The sequence below is a fragment of the Pimephales promelas genome, chromosome 15 (genome assembly GCF_988280905.1).
Source record: "Pimephales promelas chromosome 15, fPimPro1.hap1.1, whole genome shotgun sequence".
Lineage (NCBI taxonomy): Eukaryota > Metazoa > Chordata > Actinopteri > Cypriniformes > Leuciscidae > Pimephales > Pimephales promelas.
The window spans coordinates 1734526-1758705 of NC_142783.1; the positions used below are offsets into that span (position 1 = coordinate 1734526).

The 24180-nt window shown below is 37.9% G+C and overlaps 1 protein-coding gene across 1 annotated transcript; it reads right to left on the reverse strand.

Moving 5' to 3' along the window:
• dlst (dihydrolipoamide S-succinyltransferase) lies at positions 1-23299 on the reverse strand. The gene is made up of 15 exons (XM_039651063.2): positions 23144-23299; positions 19812-19845; positions 19678-19720; positions 19538-19599; positions 16645-16719; positions 16516-16571; positions 15003-15111; positions 13200-13358; positions 11663-11736; positions 10517-10614; positions 6609-6739; positions 4651-4724; positions 3745-3828; positions 1839-2006; positions 1-578 (listed from the first exon to the last, which is right to left on the reverse strand). Exons 1-15 carry the CDS (start codon positions 23204-23206, stop codon positions 444-446), a joined length of 1365 nt encoding a protein of 454 aa, XP_039506997.2. The 5' UTR covers positions 23207-23299; the 3' UTR covers positions 1-443.
• Between the last annotated feature and the right edge of the window lie 881 nt (positions 23300-24180).

Genomic DNA, 24180 nt, shown 5'->3' on the forward strand with positions numbered 1-24180 from the left:
TGGAGCGTTTCGTTCCGTTTATTGTTTAAAATCTCAGATTTGGTTCTTTACAGGGCAGAATCTGAAGAGCTGGAGTTGTGCGGGACACGTCGCGCCGTGAAAGACAAAACACCCGCGACACACTTCTGGAACATAGTGTTCATTACACAGAAGAGATTAAATATAACATATGTATATTACTATCGTTTAGAAACATAATTACACAGGTCATGTGTGTGTGCTGAGCTGTACACAGAACAAGCGGTTCTGCGAGATTACAAACTCCGTCATATTCTGAAACACATTTACATGTAGAACACGTCGAGATGAAGATGATCACTGCGGATCCCACTCCAGTCCCCTCGTCTGCGTGGCCTATCAGAGTGTGTGTGTGTGGGGCGTATCAGTGTGTGTGGCGTATCGGTGTGTGTGTGTAATGTATCGGTGTGTGTGTGCGTGTGCGGTCACATGTCCAGCAGCAGCACCCGAGGGTCCTCCACCACAGACTTGATCTTTCTGAGGAAGGTCACCGCCTCTCTGCCGTCAATCAAGCGGTGGTCGTACGTCAGAGCCACGTACATCATCGGCCTGATCTCCACCTGAACACACACACACACACACAGGTTATAACAGAGGCTGTAACGTTACCGAGGAGGGACAGCTGACAGGAGGCAGAGTTTAATACGAGTTGATTCTGTTTTTTCTTCCTGTTATAGAGAGCCTAAGTCCCGCCCCTCCGCTTCCGGCTCATGGGACCTTATTTCGGAAAAAATATGAATGGTAGTCAATGGCGAGAGACAAATTATCTTTTTATTCCGTCTAAACTGTGTCCTCAATTACACATATGATGTTTGTCAATTTAAAAGATAATTCTGAAAGTCGAAAACGTCGCAGTTTGTCATAAAACAGAAGAGCAACATTTAGTTTTATGTGAAAATCGCTCTATGAACTACATCTCCCAGGAAGCGAAACGAGAGCCGCTGCTCGTGTGTGTGCAGTCTGGCACAAAACACTCTGGTATGACGGCGTAACGTTACGATTATAACGTAAGAAACTGTAGAAACAATGACAGACATCAGCCTCAGTAAAGTTAGCTTCATTCATTGAGAGAAAATGTGCCCCTTTGGGGTTTGTAGTCTTTGTAATTACGTAGTTTCACAGTCTTATACCTCAACGGTTTTACATCAAACTGCGACTTTCTTTACTTTAAAATGCATCTATTAATTTTACGAACATCATATGTGTAATTCAGGGCACAATTCAAACGAGATCAAAATATTTTTAGTATAATATTTTTCCGAAATAAGGTCCCATGGTGGTCGACCGGAAGGGGCGGGACTTAGGCTCTCTATAATTTATTCTAGATGGTAAAATAAAATTGTATTTATCAAAGAGCATTCTGAAGTAATCCAAATCAGGAAACTTGTTAAATTTATTAACATTTTGACAGAAATTACATTGTTAAAGTTTTTCATATCCAAAAACATATCCAATATTTAATTCATAAAACAACTTAATTTATTAATTTGTATACAATAATAGGGCCCTATGAATGGGTAATGAAATGAAGGCATGAAACATTAATCTGATCTTTTATTTAGATGAACATTATACGAGTCCTTTCATTAGTTTGCAAACTGTGTAGTAACAGGTTTACTGTTGAAAATCTAGAGCATTCTCTGATTGGTGGAATTTCCCGTACAGCATCATGGGTAATGTAGTTTTCAGCCCAAAGTCCACTGTTAAACATGGTTATTTAAAGAATACTGTGAATGTGAATGGGTGGCTTCAACATTCGGTGAACAACCTCTGACCTAGAAGTTATGTTAATAATGAATAATGAATGCAGGAGCTCTGACCTTCCCAGCGATGGCCACGGGCCGGTCGAAGATGCCATGCATGCCCAGGATGGCCGACTGCGGCGGGTTGATGATGGGCGTCCCGAACATGGAGCCGAACACTCCTCCGTTGCTGATGGTGAACGTCCCGCCGTCCATGTCCTCCACAGCCAGCTCATTCTTACGAGCCTGCGGGAGCCGAGAGCACAGCCTTACACAACACACCAAAGCTGACCCGCTTCCTTCTCCCTAATCTACTGGGCAATTAAACCTGCCACTGCATATTCCTAATATTGTTGATAATTATTGGATAAATCAGGGGTTTTAAAGAGGGGTTTTGGAGGCAGGAGCATTTATAGTGGAGGAAAAAAACAGAGAGAAAAAAACAGATACGTGTTTTTTTTATTAGATTCAGAAATAATGTAAACTACTGGTAAATAAAACAAAACATTGACAAACTCTAGGGCTGCTCAATTCATCCAATTTCTAATCGCCATTACGATTACGTAATCGTTCAAAGCCGCGATTACAAAAAAAAGTCCACTTATGCCGAGTTCAGACTGCATGATTTTAGCCACGATTTTGGCTCGCCGACAGGTTTTGAGAAATCGCCGACAAATGCCCGAAATCACAGGCAAATCGGCGCTCGTTCACGCGAATGACAATCACGCAGTGTGAATGAACAATTACACGATACTTTTTTCTTAGATATCCACTACACACACACACAGTTATTTTTAGAGGACATGTTTTTTTTTGTCCTTGTTGTTGCTTTTTGGAGCAATTTGCTCATTTAATATTAAGTAACATAAGATAAAGTAAGTTTTAGTTCACTTAACTAAATAAAGTCACACTTTGTCCTGCAAATGTGCCCAAGAGCAAACTCATATACGCACACACGCACACACACTGACACCTGGTTTAGTGTTTGTTTTTGTAGGAACAGTAGTTGAATAATCGATTGAACTGAACCATTAGGTCTGTCTGTTTGACTGACAGCTTTATTGATCACTGACAGAGAATTGGTTCAGAATGAAGTTGGTTCAATATAAAAAAGAAATTAAAAAGTATCTAAAAAAACAAGTATATAAAAAGTTTCCCGGAGATTAATAGGAGACAATAGGAGCTAGCGGAGACGCAAGTGTGAGTAAGTCTACATACAGTCAAACCAACAATCACTCACACACCAGATATTATTTTTGATATTTGTCTACTAGTGTGATCAGGACACTATAGTTAATTTCTGTAAGTGTGGAGAGCAAAATAAAGTAAACTGTGACATATTACACACAAATATTCTTCATTTGGGAGCAAAACTGACTCCTCCACTTTGAGCTGATGATGTTTTCTGTAAGTGCTAATGCTCTTTACACACACACTGAACACCATGAAGCATTGCTTGCTCACTGGTTGAGCTAAACTGGTGTTATCTAATAGTGTAGTTCAATTGAGCAGATATTCAACATAATTCATGTGTGAGAGTCCAAAACCAGTCCAATATCCACTGATCTGAGAACTGAGTTCTGGTCCATTATAGCCAATAAACTGAGATAATGCGAGAAAGGTGTCTGAACACATTTAGTTTTGACTGTATATCTTAGCACATTTCAGATGATGAAAAAACACGACGTGAAGTTGGTAAATACGGTGTAGCGAGTTATTTGGCCGAGCCCACTTTGAAAGCCCTGTGCTAAAAACACACATGTGAAAGGTGCTCTGATACCAGCCCGAGTCATTAGAGGAATAAACCGCAGCGTTTTTCAGAAATTACATGGTTTGATTTTTCCCTCCACTTGACATCAGCTCCACCGCCGCTGTTTATTTAGGTCATGTAACATTTGCCTAAATAAAGGTTTCTGGTCAGATGCTCCAGTTGCAGATAAACGAGCCTGTCTTCAGATCGAGCGCTCGCTCCCAGCGGCCTCACCTTCTCTCCCAGCTCGTTGATGGTTTTCTCAATGTCTGCGAAGTTCATTCCCTCCACTCCTCTGATCACTGGGACCACCAGACCCTGAGAGACCAGGAACAGACGGTCATGAGATGCACTGGGACAGTAATACAGTAATACAACACTAAACACAGAGAAGAAGCAGAATTATGTCACATTTGGGGCTCTTTAATGTTACGATTTCTCACCAAAGCTCCATTTATTTGATCATAAACACAGAGAAATATTGTGTAATCAGTGTAATCATCTGTTTTCTATGTGAATATATAGTAAAGTGTAATTTATTCCAGTGATCAAAGCTGAATTTATCATTATCTTCAGTGTCACATGACCCTAATATGAGGATTTGCTGCTCAAGAAACATTGATTATTATCAATGTGGAAAAAAGTTCATATTTTGAGGAAACCGTCATACATTTTATTTTTCAGGATTCTTAGATGAATGCAAACTTCAAAAAAACAGCATTTATTAGTATTATCATTACTATAAATTATACATTATTGTAAGGTGTCATTGGTACAGTGTAATAATTATATATTTAAGTACTGAGTAATATTAATTAACTACATGTGCTGACTATAGGGTTAGGGTTAGGTTGAGGGTTTTTTGCATGTAATTATGCATAATTTACTGTTATTACTACGGTAAGTACATCTAACATATGTAACAAGGACACTGTAAAATAAAGTGTTACCAATTTTCTTTTAATCTTGCTGATCTTAAACCTTTGTCCGCTAGTGAACCGTCACTGAATTATTTTCCTGTTATCTCTGTAAAACGCATTTGAAAGCTTTACTGTATTGTAAAAAGTGCAACAAATGCACGTTCTCATGAGATTCAGCGTTTCAGAGTCTTTCTAAGAGGAATGAATCTGTAGGAATTACCTTTGGTGTCGCGACGGCCACACTGATGTCCACGTAATCCCGATACACAATCTCTTTGGTTGTGTCATCAATGACTGCACAGATAAAGATAAACGTTTTATATATATATATATATATATATATATATATTTATATACTTGAAAAACACTGTGGACTTCCTTTGAAGAAATGTCACTAGTTTGATATTTCTAACATTTCAAACATGAAATGTGAAAATATTTTTTTTTTTTCACTGGTCAATTTAGAGATTTTGGGATATTTGTCTTCAATAACATGTCTTCTTTCAGACTTGTGGTGAAAAAAAAAGTCAGAAATACACATTTCGGTCTTTATTTTACGACATTGTGTCTGTAGATTTCTCATAAATTCTTCAAAAGTTGTCGTTATAAATCATCCTGCTGCTCAGCGATCGCGATCTGCACCCTGTCATCACACACACCGTTAGAAAGGGTCCAAATATGGTAATTTCCTTTTTATCAGCAACCAATCGTGAAAGTAAAAGGGGGGATTTAACTCTAAATGCGCGATCTCATTGGCTGATGCTAAATCTTTAAAGCCAGTTTTCTCAAAATGACTTTCTCATACTCCAAGTCTGAAATCTCCACTTTAGTAGCACCTATATACACCAAACTCTCCAGTCTTGTACCTAGTTATATTATGAAGACATTTACAGAGGGATTTGTAAATATATTATTCCAAGCCTGATTTATATGACATTTTATTCCAAAAAACATCATTTTTAAGGCAATTGGCAGTATATTCTGATTTACACGATAACAAAAGTAGATATCCATAAATCCCTCTGTAATTTTCTCATCTAATATGTGAACACAGTGAAAAAAGAATTTCGAACCTGGCTTTATCCAACATTCAGATTTCGTTTTTTATTATTTTTTTTTTATTTCGTTTTAAATATATGCAAATTAGTGCATATTTAATTAGATAATGCCTCATTTTGCATATTTAAACATTAAATTACAGAAAACTTGTAATATATTTTTTATCACCTCAATGTAGTTAATCAACTGGGAAAGATTCACGGTGATATCCTCTAGTTAAAAAAATTACCCTATTCACCTGTAGTGTCTCGCCTTAAGTACATTAGTGTATTGTGTGTTAATGAGTGGAAATGTTTCACTGGACTGCTGAAGTGATGGTGTCATTATACCATCCACTACAGCTTTTATTAGCATTTTTAATTAGTTTTTATTTTTATATTTTGGTAATTTTGCTGAGGGTTTTTATCATTTTTAAATGTTTTTATTTCAGTTTTATTAAAAAAAATGTTAGTAAAGCAAGTTATTAATTATTGCCGATAACCGATTAGCAAATTATGAATATTTTGACAATTTTATTTGTATATTTTCAGATTTTATTGTAATTGTTAGTAATTTTGTTGTTAATTTGTCCTTTTTATTAGATTTTCTGAAGCATTTTTAGTTATACAAGTACTCCAAGTTAAACTGTTTTCTTATATTTTATTTGAATTTTGAATTACTATTTTGAATTATTACAATTTTTATATTTTCTGTTGGTAATTGTCTAACTAGTTTTTATAAATTTGTATTTTTGTTTTGGTTACTTTAGTACATCAAGTTAAACTAAATGCTAGATTTTTACATATTTTATTTCAGTTAAAGCTTGCTTGAGTGTATGGTTTCAGCGGACGGTGATAACCCGGATCGTGATCGGTTTCAGTCAGACACCGGCAGGAACATGCAAGTACATGACGAAGGACATGTAATGGTGTGTCTCTGGGCAAATATAGACACACACTGGCCTGATGAAACCGTGTTAAACGTGGATGTCTATGTAGGCCAAGCCAATGAGGTTTAGAAGGAAAGAGAGGAGGGGGCGACTGAAAGGTAATCTGTAAAACATGTTCTTTAGACGCGAACAGACAACCACATAACCACACCGTGGCTTAATCTGAAGTGTGTGTGTGTGGAGACACTTACCAGCATTAACAGCAGGCTGGTCTGTCAAAGCGTAAGCAGCAGCTTTCACAAACGCAGACATGAAGCCCAGTTTGATGTTGTGTTTCTTCAGGAAAGCATCTTTATATAGTTTCCTCATCTCTGTAATGTTGCTGTCATGGAGGAATAAACAAACATGTAAGACACTTAACAAGAACAGTCACTAAACCGCCATGACTTTCAGCCATGACATCCTGAAGCAGATGTTCTTTACCATCCAATTAAATATTTTTAATTTGCTTTTCTGGTTATGGCGGCATTTTGAGAGTGGTACCTTGAGGTCTGATTGGTTAGTGTTAAGATTAGCACTTTGATAAGAGAAAATAAGAGCACATGCTAATTAGTGTAATTTTGTGTAGTTGGATACAAGTTGTGATATTAAACCGTATTTTAACTAAACGTGACACGTGATCAAAAGCATCTTTTCCATGTTAATGAGAGTTTTTGTACTAAGCAGATACACAACGGTTTTATTTAGAAATGGTTTTGATTTCAGTTCATCGCAGCCACCGATTATGTGCTTTATTTAATGTTTTAATAATTTAATACGAGTTTGAATAGTAATTTTCTGTGTGAGCTTTATAGCCGTACTGGACGATACAATGATCAAATTTCAAGTGTATTCTATCACAAATTGGCTCTTCTGATTGGCTGTGATCAAACGCAGTGCACTTGCAGAGACCCCGCCCACATTCTCTTCTGATTGGCTATCATTTGATTGATTTACTTGCAAATGCAGTGTGCTTAGAGACTCCGCCCACACTTTCTTCTGATTGGCTGTGATCTTTGATTGATTTCTTTGCAAATGCAGTGCTTTTACAGAGACTCCGCCCACACTGTCTTCCAATTGGCTGTGATCTTTGATTGATTTATTTGCAAAAGCAGTGAGCTTGTAGAGACTCCGCCCACATTCTCTTCTGATTGGCTATAATTTGGTTGATTTACTTGCAAATGCTGTGCGCTTACAGAGACTCCGCCCACACTGTCTTCTGATTGGCTGTGATCTTTGATTGATTTCTTTGCAAATGCAGTGCTCTTACAGAGACTCCACCCACATTCTCTTCTGATTGGCTGTGATCTTTGATTGATTTATCTGCAAATGCAGTGCGCTTGCAGAGACTCCGCCCACATTCTCTTCTGATTGGCTATAATTTGATTGATTTACTTGCAAATGCAGTGCGCTTACAGAGACTCCGCCCACACTGTCTTGTGATTGGCTGTGATCTTTGATTAATTTCTTTGCAAATGCAGTGCTCTTACAGAGACTCCGCCCACACACTCTCCTGATTGGCTGTGATTTTTGATTTTCGCATTCCATTCAGTGTACCCGTGTTCATTCAGCTTCAGCTCATGAATACCAAACAGCAATGATGTATTAAAATCTGGAATATTTACATTTACAAAAACACTAATTATATATTCTAATAATCTAATCCATGTGATATTTTCCTCATCATTTTCATCAGCAGCTAAAAAGGCAATGCCGCCATTACTGAACATGATTGGAATGTCTAAAAAATGAAACACGATGCTATTTTTGATAATGTCATTTAAGTCCATTTTGATTATCGTTAAACTGTTGCCACGACGACACGCACACACCACAGAAACGAGCATCCCAAATTTTGATTTAAAATTCCTTGAAACATAAAAGCCCAATCCAATCGGACACAGATAACCCCACTAATAACTCTTCAGCAATGATCCACAACAGTCCGAAACCTCTGTTTGCTTCACTTTCCTTCCTAAAACCCCAATCAAGGATGTTGTGGACGACAGTCTGCTCAGGTTTTGAGTGAAAAGCGCCGAGACGGTAATTCTCCATTTTCCTGTCTCTAACGCCGTTTAGCCTCTCCGGTTTCTCCGCTAACGGGATTAGGACCGTCCCAAGACACACGCTCTCAGAGAAAGGAGAGAAGACGCGATAAAAATCTTCACTTTCCAAAGCCTTCAAATCTTATTGGCTCGTCATAATAGCCCATAACGGTCCGGGTTGCCTCGCACGCTCCCTCCGAAGGCCCGTCTCAGGGGACGTCCCGCGCAGATGCTAGCAGGCCGCAGACTAGCGCGCTCCTTCGACTCCAGACCGGCACAGTCTTCCTCCATCCCATCAATGCCAACGAGATTAGCGCACGAACACGAACCCCGAGCAGCTGAAAGGCAATACGGCCATTTGCGCTGGGGAGAAATCCTCAAAGTGTCATCTTCAGGGGCGAGCGAGGGAGACTGTGGACATTAACGTTTCCTTGTAAATTAATAAAGCCCATTTTACCCTTCTTATCTTTGTTTTGACCAACATTAGGACCAAATATTTACATTCCGCGCTTAAAGTGGCGATTGGGTTTCAGAAATCTCTTCCTGTAGGCCAGATTCCAATCTATAACCATTTGGACGGGCATTGCGGAGCTTCTAATCAGGTTTGGGCAATAAGCAACATTTTCACAGGCCATCGACAGATTTCCTATGCGTCAGTGTCTGGACACACTTGCCTGAACGCTTCAAATCAGTTCTGTACACAAATATTAAATTATAATGCTAGTGACATATTTCTGTACAATAAACATCCAGATTATAGTTTTTTTTCTAAGAAAGTGTATGAAAGTCTTTAGTACAAGTGGGGATCTAACAACTTACAAGCATAAAGAACAAATATAGTCAGAGAGATCAACTTAACACTCTCTTCGATACAAAAACATTAGGGATGCTCTGAAATTAACATTTTGGACGATACCGATAATTCGTTATATTTGAACATATATTATATTTGATATAGCCGATAACCGATATATCGGCGATTAATCTAAATACAATTTTTTTTTAATAATAATTTTTGAGAGCCTGATTACAAAATCAAAAGTCTCACTATTTAAATCCATGTCCCAAACACACAATTAGAGCCAGACCGATACATCGGCAGGCAGATATAATCGGCCGATATTAATCGTTTTCTAAAATATCGGTATCGGCAGTTATAATGGCCGATAAATTAATATTTAAAAAATAAAATAAAAACGGACGAATCACGCTTCAACCATGTCATGACTGTTGTCAAAAAGTGCAGGTAAAGGGTTAAACAAGCTGACATTGTAATTATAAGGTAGCTTATAACTATTTATTTATTTATTTATCAAAACAAGTTTCTTTTTGAAATGCATTATCATATTATTTTAATTAAAACTCATAAATAAATAACTAATGTTAGGGAAATATGTTAATATTTTGTTGCGCGCTTCTGAAATAAAAACAATAATATCGGTTGATATATCGGAATATCGGATTTTACAAACAAATATTTGTATCGGTATCGGCCTTCAAAATCCTTTATCGGTCTGGCTCTACACACAATTATAATGATGTTGTCATAATGTTATGTAGCCGATATGACAGACTTGTGCTGTACATGTTGCACTTTATTTTATATATATATATATATATATATATTTTTTTTAAGTGATTCCGATCAAATTTCAAGCAATTCAAAAGCATCATTGAGCAGTGCGCATCTGAATCGTTTCAGCTGAAGGAAATAATACATTATTTATCGGCTTTAATGTATCAGAAAAATTGTCTTATCGGGCCGATAATGATAACGATAAAAATTATCATATATCGCGTGACATATATCGTGCCTCCCTAAAAACACACCTGTACATGCTTTTGTTTGTTTAAATGCTTTGAGCTGGAGCAGACATCTAGTCAAAGAAGCAGCTCAAATATAAGTGCTTTCATCACTACGTTATCTCCTGACGTTAATCACTTTTTTCTGAAATCCCATTAGCAAAAACGAGTAGGTGTGCACAATCTTTTGACTGGCAGGGCATTAAAAACACATTTAAAAGAACCAATGAGCCTTTCGTCTCGAGTCGTACTCTGATGTTACAGGAACCAACCTCATATCCACTTCATTGAAGGTTGTCAACATGGCACAGGTGTTCTGCGCTTCCTTCAGCCGCTGAGCGATTCGCAGTCGCATGCGGTTCATCTTCACCTGCAACAAAACCACAGCACAGCCAAGCATTTACACACACAATTTATGCTACTTTCAGTCGATTCATCTGTGATATAACATTCATAGGTAAACATAACAATCATTTTAATTTGGCTATAGGACTTTTTAAGAGCAAAGACAGCGTTATTATAACAGAAACTGATTAAAACCACAGTGAAAAAGGATGATCGAGTTGACTTGGGAATTATTTCTTATAAACGGTCTGTTTCAATTAATTGAAAACAATTGACTCAGAATGTTAACGGAAATCTCCAAATGGTATTTAACATGTTGCACATGTAATCAGTGCATTTTATTTGGTGAAAAAGACGCATTGATTTTACTGATTGATTTTACGCAGTTAGATATTTCACTATCTTGCATTAAACATTATCAATCAAATGGCAACAGCTCAACATGATATACTGATTTGAGAGATGATTTATAAAAAAATAAAAACCTTTTAAGTAGGGATGCACGGTATATCGCCCACCATATCGGTATCGGCCGATATACGTTCATTTTTAATTTTATTGTAATCTGCCCTATGAGAATTTGACCGATAAATTAAAGCTGATAAATAATGGATTATATTTCTTCAGCTGAGACGCTTCAGATGCGCACTGCTCAAGATGACTCTTTTGAATTGCTTGAAATATGATTGGAATCACTTCAAAATATATATATATATATAGTAAAGTGCAACAGATGCAGAGCAAATCTGTCAAACATTATATTGAGAACATCATAATTGTGTGTGTGTGTTTTTTTAATCATTTTTGAGAGCCTGATGACAAAAAAAAGTCTCACCATTAAAAGCCACGTCCCAAACTATAAATTATAATGCTCTTAATATAATTGTATGTTGCTGATATTTTTAAGTGATTTCAATCATATTTCAAGCAATTCAAAAGCATCACTTTAGGTTCACACGCAGCAAACGGGGCTATTAAAACACAGTCTATAGCAGTATGCAAAACTGGAGGTGTGTATGAGCTGCAGTGTGTTCCTGCGGACAGCAGGTTACGCGTGCTAACGGGTGTCTTACCCTGTGCTCTGATCGCGTGGCTTTGGCCCCAGTATCAGCAGGAGGAGCAGCAGCAGTGGGTTTAATGGCTGAAACTGTGACAGACACAACAGAAGAGAGATTTAGGACCGCTCAGTCCTGCAATGTTCAGTATCAAAAGTTAGATTTCAAATTTAAGGCTTTTTAAGAACTGCAGAATAAAAAACGAATACAATATGGATGGGTGAGGGTAGAACAATGTCTAATGCAACTTGATCCATAAAACGACTGTACAACAACCCTGTGTGTTAAGTATCTGTGACGAGTTTGCATCTAGGATATAAACACTATAAGGTAAACAAAGTCATAATTCATCAACAGAAGCTCAATAAACGATCGTTTGGCATAAATGTGCAGATTTATTCTGCTCTGAAACCTCGAGTACCAGTGCCGTGTTTTTACTCTCAAACATGCAGCGCTTGTAAGACTTCTTGAAATTAAGACTTTTTAAGGACCCACAGGGTATCAGTGCTAGATTTAGTTAGATTTAGTGCGGAATCCAGTCAAAACAAATAAATACGAATAATGCTTAATTTCACGAAATGTATCAAATTTTTGATGAATAAATAAAAAGCAGGTCGGTACACTTAAATCAAATAGCGATGTAGACTAGTGTCTGTTTTTATGATTGATCTATTTCAAAATGAATCCTGCATGTTCTGCGTGTCACACACACACACACTGAAGCACATGTGACGCTCGCCGTGTTTTCAGCCTCTACATGAACTTCAGCTCCAGAGCCACTCTGAGAGTAACTTAATCAGCATTTTACTGCTTCATTTGAGAAAAACTATCATTACCTTATACACACAAAAACTCAAAAAATGTATTAAAAAATTAATACAAAAAATGTATTATTACTGTTGTACAGTAGCATTTAGCTATGTCTCAAAGTAATAATAACACTAACATTAATAATAATAAATTTAAACTATTTTTTTTAAGAATAATCAAATTTTTCCTCCATGTTTTAATTTGAACAGTAAAGCTCTGTTGTGCAGGACTTTGTGTGAAAATAAATAAATAAATAAATAAAAGTTTCACATGAAGATAACAAAAAATAAATTAAACTGTTTCATTCCTTCATTTGATCATTTGATAAAATGAACAGATTAAATAAACTGTTTATATGAATTTAATTAATTAGCAATCTTTTTGAATATTACAATTTAATTAAACCTTTGAAATTGAATCCAGAAAACCTAAAACAGAAAAAAAAAAAAAAATCTGGTAAAAAATAAAATGGAATTTGGGAAAAAAATTAAATGGATTTTTGGGAAAACAGATTTCATTGGGCAATTTAATTAAACTATTAAGATTTAATCTGGATTAAATCTTAATTTCCATCTGAATTTTTTGTAAAAAAAAAAAATACTATGAGATTTGGGGAAAAATAAAATAGAATTTGGGAGAAAAAAATAAAACAGATTTCATAGGGCTCTACAAGCACCATATAGCAAAAGAAACAAGGATTGAAATCACGGATGAGGTTTGATTATGTCAGCAGTGTAAAGCTAACCTGGCGTGGCCTGGATGGGCTGGGCCGGCACAGGGGGCACGGGGGGCATGCTGGAGGGGATGGGGCCCGCAGGACCCGGAGCCGGAGCAGGAGGAGGCGGAGCAGGAGTCTCTGCCAGAGGAGGAGGAGCCGCCGCCGCCGTCGTCTTAGCAGCTGCAGCTGAAACACACACACACACACCTCACACCACTGACGCAGAACATCACTCTCTTAAAATCATAACCACTTCCTAGGACAGAATGACCCGACACTTTATTTATGGCTGTGGTTAATGAAGATGGAAATTTTTAATGTGGGTCTACATACATACTTTGCCCTAATAAAGATGTCAAAAGTTAGTTTACTTGTTTAGAAGTAAAGTTGTATTCAATATATTATCAAAACAGCATCACAGAAAATGCTTCAATGTTAAAATCAGAGACACAAGAGTCAAAGTAATGTCCATTTGGCAGTTATACAGTGGGGCCAAAAAGTATTTAGTCAGCCACTGATTGTGCAAGTTCTCCTACTTAGAATAATGAGAGAGGTCTGTAATGTTCATCATAGCTACACTTCAACTATGAGAGACAAAGGAAATCACATTGTAGGATTTTTAAAGAATTTATTTGTAAATTATGATGGAAAATATGTCTTTCATTGTCATGCTAGAAGATCCAGCCATGTTTCATCATCTTCAAGGCTCTCACTGATGGAAGGAGGTTTTGGCTTAAAATCTCACGATACATGGCCCTGTTCATTCTTCCCTCAACACGGATCAGTTTTCATGTCCCCTTTGCAGAAAAACAGCCCCAAAGCATGCCTCACAGTAGGTGTGGTGTTCTTGGGACGCAACTCTGCATTCTTCTTCCTCCAAACACGACGAGTTCAGTTTTGATCAAAAAGTTCAATTTTGACCTCATGATATTCTCCCAATCCTCTTCTGGATCATCCATATGCTCTCTGGCAAACTTCAGACGGGTCTGGACATGTACTGGCTTCACTGCAGGATTCGAGTCCCTCTCGGTGTAGTGTGTTACTTATTTGGTCCCAGCTCTCTGCAGGTCATTCATCAGGTCCCTCCGTGTAGTTCTGGGATTTTTGGTCACCGTTCCCATGATCATTTTGACCCCACGGGATGAGATCTTGCGTGGAGCCCCAGATCGAGGGAGATTATCAGTGGTCTTGTATGTATTGCTCCCACAGTTGATATATTCACACCAAGCTGCTTGCCTATTGTAGATTGACTCTTCCCAGCCTGGTGCAGGTCTACAATTGTCTTCCTGGTGTCCTTCGACAGCTCTTTGGTCTTGGCCATGGTTGAGTTTGGAGTGTGACTGTTTGAGGCTGTGGACAGGTGTCTTTTATTCAGATAACGGGTGCCAAGAATACAGGTAACGAGTGGAGGACAGACGAGCTTCGTAAAGAAGATACAGGTCTGTGAGACACAGAAATCTTGCTGGTTTGTGGGTGACCAAATACTTATTTTCCACCATCATTTACAAATAAATTCTTTAAAAATCCTACTGGATTTTTTCCCCTCATTTTGTCTCTCATAGTTGAAGTGTACCTATGATGACAATTACAGACCTCTCTCATCATTATAAGCAGGAGAACTTGCACAATCAGTGGCTGACTAAATACTTTTTGGCCCCACTGTATACAAAGTTATGTGGATCGTTAACATCATAACACGACGAACATGTCATGCAACGATTATAGCCCATGACTTGACAGAGTATAATAAAAGGATAAAATACTGTATGAGATGTATTTAGTTCAGAACATTCCTTTAATATATGATTATTGTTATGTTAAGTGTCTGACCTCCTTTCTTGAGTCTGAAGAGAGGCGTTCCTCCTTCCACTTTCCCTCCGTCAGGAACCAGCAGCTCCTCGATGACTCCGGCAGCTGGAGAGGGAACCTGCACCGACGTCTGCAGCGGCACAATACACACTTTAGCCACACACACACACATAAGCGCTGTAGAAATTAAGCTGACTTGACACTTACAATGTACACTACATGTATAATAGGAACAAACGCAGAATATTTTGAACATGCTACATTATGCCGGTTAGGTTTGCACATAGGTTAAGTATTTAAAGTCCCTGTACATTTTTTTTCCGGCAATTCTACAAAAAAAATTTCTAAACACATTATAAATGTTACAAATGTATTGCTAAAACATATTACAAAGACTGTGAAGTTCTGAAATACGGAGAAATACAGTTTTTCACCATTGCTATTTTACGGATTTTTTGGGCGGGGCTAAAACAGGGCTCGATAACGCACTGGAGCCCCTGAGCTCGTGGACACGCCCCTATTTGATGACGCACTGAGGCCACTGAGAAGTGGGCGTGGTTTCAGCGCAGCCAGCGGACACGCCCCCAGTGTTTGAGAACAGAGAATACTGCTAATTATTTCAAGATTTTGATAGCTTATTTTAAGTACTTGCCGGCTTTTGTTATCATTCAAATTTGGCTGGGTGGCTAATAACACACTTTTCTGTGGTGTGACAAACTCAAAACACATACTTAACTTTGACTTTACAGGGACTTTAAACGCTCAAAGTTCAAGAAATTGAAAAGAAATTGTTTTATAAGGACAACTACTAACGGCTGGTAGGAACTACACAAAGTTTTGTAATGTTCAGTGCATGTGTGTGAGGTAAAAGGACACCGGCAGTTGTAGCTCCGCCCCCCTGTGCCGGGAGCAGCAGCTCATTTGCATTTAAAGTGACAGACACAAAAACAGTGCGTTTTTGCTCACCCTCAATAAGTGACAATTTTAACATGAAATATGGAAATATACCAGACAGCAGAGACTTATTTTATATCTTGTGAAAAGGGCATTATACCACCACCCCTTTAAAAGTACTAATAAACAGTCCTCAATAAGAAGAGAATGAGCGTAAACATTTTAATCAAAACATTTAATGTTTAACATCAAATTTAGATTAAAATCTGCCAATGATTGAAAATTAACATATATGCAAGTGATGATTGAATATGCACTATAACTGCAGGAGTACTGACACAGTTCACCGTGTTCACAGCAGTAAACGTGTTCCTGCAAAACCACTCCTTGGTCTGTGGTTTGCAACTCTTCTGCTGAACTCAGACTAATCAGTTTGTATTATTTTTGTTGTATAATGATTTTAATAATGTTGAACCATACAGACTTTCATAGTGCACTGGCGTGAAAAATATGATATCAATTATTAGAACGGTTCTTAGTTGCAACCCATGAAGTTTCAAAATCACATTTAAACCTCCAGAAAGCGACAGTATTTAAAGAATCCCCTAAAACAGACCAATCACGAGCGAGAGCTCCTTACCTTATCAGTCTCGATCTCACAGACAACTTCATCCTCAGAGACCGAGTCTCCGACAGCTAAAGGAGACACACACAGGGTGAGCGAGGTCCAACCGTGTGTGACACACACCTGATCTTACACACATCTTACCTTTCTCCCACCTGACGTCTCCCTCTGTGACGGACTCCGCAAACGCTGGGGTTTTTACCGTGATAACTTCATTCCCTGCAATCACACGAGACATTTAATGTGGTGCGCAACCGTAGAAATGTGTTAACCACACCTCTCAAGACGGGATTGCACAGAATGAAAAGCTTGCCTAATATAGTTGTGCAATTTAAAACAAACAAACAAGATGAACTTGAGTTAATGGGATTAAAGTGCAGTGGACACACACTTCAGCAACAGAGATAAGAGACGCTGTGATAAGTACGTCTGCATTAGCACTGAGCAGAGTTCATTACATGTAAGCTAAATAATTAATAGCGCTAATAACTCTGAGCTTTTCAGGTTTTGCCAGGTGTCGTGATTTGTATTCTAGCATCATATAAGCAACATGATTCCTCACATATGAAATATTTATCAGCATCCATGGCAACGCTGTGTCTGTATATTATCCCGCGTATTACTTTACTCAAAATATTGATTTAAAGCTAATTAACGTTAAATATTTTATTAGCTCAAAGTTTTTGCGAGATAACAAGCAGCTTTCAGCAAAGACAAACGAGAAAATAATAAGTGTCCCTGAACGCTGAGATTATACGACTTAGAATCAAGCATTACGGAGATACTGAGAAATATCTCAAAATTGAAAGGCTGCATCCATTTGTACGCACTTCACCAGTGCGATATATTTAAAACAGCCCAGAAAATAGAGATGCTTGGCCTCTAAATCACTAAGAAACGCCACAATTCATCAATTCATCCTTCCATTAAACACGTCTAGAGTGGCGGCTGGGATATACACACACCTACTAGGGATGGGACGATAACCGGTTTCACGATAAACCGTGATAAAATGTACTGACGGTTAGTATTATCGTTTAAAATTTAATTATCATTAAAACCGTGTTTGATTATCGCGATTTTAATAACTCACTAAATCCTGTCGGCCAGTCTGACGCAGGCGCGCAGCACGCAATGTTTTTTTAAATGACTATTCGAGAAGGAATGGCGGAAGGCAGTGACCGTGCTCAGGAGATTTTTCAGCCTTTTAAGAGTACCAAATCTGAGATGTGGTCATATTTTGGGTTTTACAAAAGTCCTGAGGGAAACTTGATCGAGGATGGTCACCCTGTCTGCCGAACAAAAAGTCACTGCAATAGAAACACTTCAAATCTGCCGAGTCGTCTTGTGTGATCATCACCCGAACGCAAGGCAAGTTAACTTTGACCTCAATACCAAAACTATGTCTGGGAAACAATTGGGCACGAAATGTTGTTTTGAGTTGAAACATTTTATGTCACTCACTTGAAATAGACGTCAAGCTTCCGCGAAGAAAAGTTCGTAGCAAGTGGATTTGAGCCAAAGACGAACCAACAACTTCAAACAAGACTATTATTAAGAGTGATATTTTAAGGGATAGTAAAGTATAGATACATCACGTATCAAACCGATTTTATTTTTACCACATAATTACGGGGACATATTGAATTGATAATGAGATTAGCTAATGTTTTAAATCTTACCTGTTTATGAATTCATTTTGTAAAACAATCGTCCAGACGAGATATATCACACCAATATTATCAAACTCTGTAAGCAATAAATCAACTCTGATTTCATTTTTGCAATACAATCAAAAACCGGAGACGCAAGACGGCAAGTTGTATTTGAATGAAACAAGAGCGCGCGTCCGTTGTGATATGGATGCGCGCTGTGTAATAATGCGTTGCTATTGACGACGGGCATTATAAAGAAGCAAATGCCATAGAATAGAAACTTGCCTAAAAAAACTGCATAGAGAGGCTTGTTTTATTTGTTGTTTGTTGATTTTCAATTATAAAACTTGTTGAAATGTTTTCAGTGTGAGCATCAGTTCTTTTTGAGCACTTTCATAAATTTTTAACAAAACCGTGATAATATTGATAATCACGATTTTTTCAAACTGTCCCATCCCTAACACCTACCTACATCTGTTGCCTCGATGACTGAAACGATTTAACACGAGAGGGAAAATTACGTTTCTATTAGGGATGGGGATTCGATTAAATTTTCTTAGTCGATCGTCGGAAGAATTAACGATCGACTATCGATTAATCATTAATATTTTTATATTCAAATTTATTATATTTCACTTTTTATAAATTAAAAATGCAATGAAAATACAACAATAAAGCGTGTTTTTCCTCGATTAGATCTGTATTACAAGATGATCAACTTGTGGCAGTTAAACCGGGCGTTCGGTTGGGCTACATTTGAAGATATGCGCGGCGGTGCTCTAACGCAACTGAACCTGCAGCTGCGAGTTGGCCCTCGTGAGACCCTCGTTTGTTCCAAAATAATAAATAATAATAAAATAACTTAACCAAAAACATAATAACATTTAGATCTGACAGGTTTTGTCAACATGTAACTCAATCAATGCACGGAGTCGAGAAAGGGTGAGAGCCTACCTGACAATCAATTAGGCTAGGCTACTTTAAGCTTCATAAATGAATCTAAATAACGGCGACACGCCAGTAAGATGGTTGCACAAATATGTAAAATATATATTTTTCAATATACATAGATGACTGTTCGAAAACGTTTTGCATTTGGAGGGAATTAAACTGATGCTGCGACGCCATTGGTCCACTGGTTACTCCAGTTATCCAATCACAGCCTCAGGGCAAATTCACGTGACTTTTTTGTTGTGTATCGAGGGATTCGTTAAGTAAATGTGTTATGTGCATGTCGTCTGATCCGCCTTGATTTGGTGCATTTGCTTTTTTTTGTGCGTGTTTAAGCATATCTCGGTATAAAAATATGTGGTTGAAACATAGCTAACGATGCTGTGCAACACCTCAGTTTCCAGACCCAGAGCACAAGCTGATGTACGTACTGTGAGCGGCTGTGGTGTTGAAGTATCTGATCTGATAGACGCTTGACCGGGTCTCACTCCTCCTAGAAATCAACAGCACAATCCAGTCAGATCTTTAATTTGGCATCTGTGTGTCACACCGTCACTTCAGTGATACTTACGGGCTGTTCTTGAAGGAGACGCACTGACTAGCCGATGATAGACCTGGAGGAAAGAGGAGACGCAGGAACATCTAATCTTGTTTGTTTGCAGAACAAGACTGTTAAAACCTTAAGGACACATCAGCAGGACTCACCTGAAGTAGCCCGCCTTGCAAGAACACCGTTTCCCTGGAAGAACAAAACGACAGCAGTCCGTCATCAGCGAGCGCTAACAGCACTGAAGCGAGTCAGTGTCCCGATCAAAGAGCAACGTTCAACAAACACAAGATTATCTACACTAGCCAGACTTTGACAAACAACTTAAAGTCCCCCGTAGTCAATAGTTTTATCTCGTCTTTCATCACCAAAGTGACAAATTTAAATGTCTTTTCCTTCATGCCTTAAAATATCTCGTATGTAACTCGACACCCTCGCCTCATTTAGCATTTGCGGTTCTATGAATATGCAAATGAGCCCCGCCTCCACTCACTCACTCTGGTTGTCAATCACACGTTGATCTGATTGGTTACGAGTAGGGTTGGGTATCGTTTGAATTTGAACGATTCTGATTCCGATTCCAATTCCTTGTTTCGATTCCGGTTCCTAACGATTCTCGATTCCGATTCTTTTAAGAGGCAGGGTCAAAAAAGTTTAGCTAACCTTGCTAACCAACGACCTTTCTGAAGGAAATAATCCTTTCTGAAAGAAATACTCCTTCTGTAAAAATACTCCTTTTGTCACAAATTTTGCATTTTGCCGAGATTTCGTTATTTTTAGAAAAGTGAAGCCACACTTTGGATCGCCGACGTAAGCTACTCATGTTCGACTCGCGCGGTTATGCCAACACTTCCGGTAGACGCTTCTTCGTTGGTGTTGTTCAGCGGTTTCTTCTTCCGCTCGGCGGACTGTGAATATCGAAACTAGGAATCGAAATTTTAACTTTTGAACGATTCCGGGAAAAACGAAAAGTTAGTCCCGGTTCCAATCGATACTTGATTCTCGATACCCAACCCTAGTTACGAGTAGTGTTGTCACGGGACCAAAATTTCAGTATTCGGTACCAATACCAGTAAAAATTTACGGTTCTCGGTACCAATTTCGGTACCAAAGTTTAGTTTAAATTTACATATATTTAAGTGTTTATCACGGTTACAAGTATGGAAACTGTACATTTGTATTATAAAAAAATTAGATAAAATGACCTAAAATAAACAATAGTATACACTAACACATTTTTAAAGTTGTTTGTAAAGTTCTAATCCGTTAACATTTATTTAATGCACAATGAATGAAGTGAACAAACATGAACAATCAAGTGTTTCTATTAAATAACATTTACAAACATTAATTAATGTTGTAAAAATATATTGTGTTGATGTGAAGTAGCTAATGTTGATAAATGGTATCTTATTGTAGCATTACCAAACTATAGGCTACAGGAGAAAAAACATGTTTTATTTGATTTGACTGTACTTTTATTTAATCTAAAACTGCATTCATATTTAATTTTGAAAAGGTTTTTTAAAACTGCTGAGTTATAAAGGCAAGAATACGCCTAGAACTGGCACTGACATTAAATGACATAAATAGGGATGCGTCGATACTAATACCAGTACTCTGGTGTCGGGTGGACACTACTGTGCTCATGTACTCGTAAAACTACCCCGAAAGCACTTTAGAGGCCGTTCACGTATCGCGCGTGTTTTTTTTTTTTATATATATTTTTGCGCGAGCTTATTCTTTCCAAAGGGCTTGCTCTCACGCGGCGTCTGTCGTTGCTATGCAACAAGTTTTTATTATGAGCGCGCTTGCCTCGCGCCTATATTTGAAATTGCGAATTTGCATGTAATCGGCCTCTTATGGCAACGTGACATTAGCCTAATCCAAAATATTTCCATATGTGGCTCTTTCCTCCTTTCGTGTCAACAAGTGGATTCAGAGAACCATATCACGCGACTGTGCACCTTTCAGACAGCGCGTCTAGAACTGGATTAACCTGGTATTCGGTACCTAGAAAAGCTGGTACCGTAACATTTTTCTTTTTTTAGTACCGACTTGGTACCGAAGTACCGAGTTTTTTGACAACACTAGTTACGAGGTCGTTTGTGACGTCAGAAACACCAGCGATTTCAAAGCGTGTTTTTATGAACACCTTAATATTTCCTATGGAGTAGGGAACTTATCAAATACACAGGGAAAACTAAAAAAAAAAAAAAAACAGGACCTGTGAAGTTGCAAAAACTGCATCTGAAAAGTAATATTTTAATGTCATCTTGTTCTATAGTTAATCTTACATATCTAATAAATCAGTGGGACAACAGGGGCATCTGACAGGCCGTTAAACATCCATGTGTCGGCATGTGAAGAGTGACAGTCAGGCACACATGCGAGTCATGTGATCTGTGAATGTCACAGGGTCAAAGTGAAGGACTCTCTAAAGTAAATTACAGACTGATATTGGGGATTTTCCTCTTGTGCCACTGTTAAAGTAACCTTGAAATAAATAAAAAATGTGCTTTTTATGGAATATTACAGAATGATTTATCGATGCTCATTTTTATTGTATTAATAATCTTGAATCAGAGTAAGTTCCTCTCTCTCAGCATCTCTTCTCTGGTGACGAGGGCGGGGCTATAACCTGTCACTCCCATGAGATCAGCCAATAGCAAACCACAACCATCCAATCAATTCCCTACAGGAACAATCAAGCCCCGCCCACATGTGTTCTTGTTCCTGAAGAACATCTGCAATTCTGACTCAGGACTTCATAGCACTGATATATAGATAAATAGTACATTTGAATTACTGTAAATACGATCTTTGCATAAACTGAAATCAAACACTTATTTTTTCTCAAATGTTACTACAATAAATTATTTTAAATGTAGGCTATGTGTGTTTAGAAACGGACCCAGAGTAGTTTGACTGTTCATTTGGGTAGCAGTGCTTTGGTCAGTAATCTTTATGACCGAATTACGACAGATATCCCTAATAATTAGTAAGAACGAAAATAACGTTTCATTTAATAGTCACTTTAGAAGATAACGAGAAAAACAGACGCCCTAAAACAGCAGAGACTGACGCACGCGCATGACAGCAGCATACACACACACACACAACTACTAATGCATTAGAAAACACATAAATACGTTACCGGTATTATAAAATATGAACACGTTTAGCGCGTGTCGTGTTATTAGAGGTGACAGCTTGATCACACATGAGGTCTTTGACAGCAGACGTTTCTCAAATGATCTTATCGATCTATATCATGTATTAAAGTTTAATGAACACGTCATATAAAGCATGGAAAGCTCAAAGAAGTGTCATTCATTTAATGTAAATATATGAGTTTGTGCGCGAGTGTCCTGCTGCCCTTGGGCCTGCGCGCGGCCTACCGCTGTCGTCATCATCAACGGTCGTTACGCTCGCGGTTCATCACCGGTCGGTCTTTCGGCGAGACACACACGGGCAGAGACACACGTACCTGCCGCAGGGCGGTGATCGAGCGCCCGAGGCTCCGGGAGAGACAGCGGGATTGGGACAACATGTCGTCGGGGTGAACCGCGCGTACTGCAGCTCTCACACAGCACAGCACCGGAAACAGCGCCCCAACAAACCGGAAGCAGTCCAGATCATACCATCACGAATCGGAGAGGGGTGAGAACGAATGGAATGTACCATTGATTTGAATGTAAAGATAATTATAATTGTTTAAAATTCAATCTGCATTTGTAACAATAATTGCGCAATAGATATATTTGTGACCCATACATATTGTTTATTGTTTTATACTATTTACAATTATTTTGTTACAATTAGCCTACAAAATGGGAATACTAACACATTCTAATGCATGATAGTGTATGCTTGTTAAAGGTTATTGTGTATCGTCATGTTAATATAATGTATACATTTATTCTCTTTTCGTTGCAACATGTCATGTGTATAACACATTTTCATAAATACGGTCCTGCTGGTTCGTGTCCATGAACCTGCTGGTTCATGATGTCCGTGTGTAATGTATTATTTTAATGTTTTAAGTAATCTCAAGTAAAGTTAGACTCATAAATGGGAAATTAGAAATTACTATATTTATTTGTCCCCGTTTTTTAATTTTGTATCATCAACCTATATCAAAGTCAAATAGTCTGTCATTTCAGCAATTTCAGCAATAGTGATTAACAAAAAATGTTGTCTTCCGATAATAAAATGAATGAATGAACGAACGAACGAACAAATGAATTAATTAATTATTGTTCAATAAAAGTTCAAATAAAATCCACGAAACGACTCAATGCGTATTAATTAGGCTACTGTTGTGAACCACACATCTTGTCTACTATTTATTATTAATTTGTTTTTATTAATAATACAACTTAGCATGTCATCATACTATTACGAATTTCATCTTTTCATTGCAGCATGTGTATATCACATTTTTAAAAAAAATAAACGAATTAATTAATTAATTAGTTATTCACATAAAAGTTCAAATAAAATCCACGAAACGAGTTTAGTGCC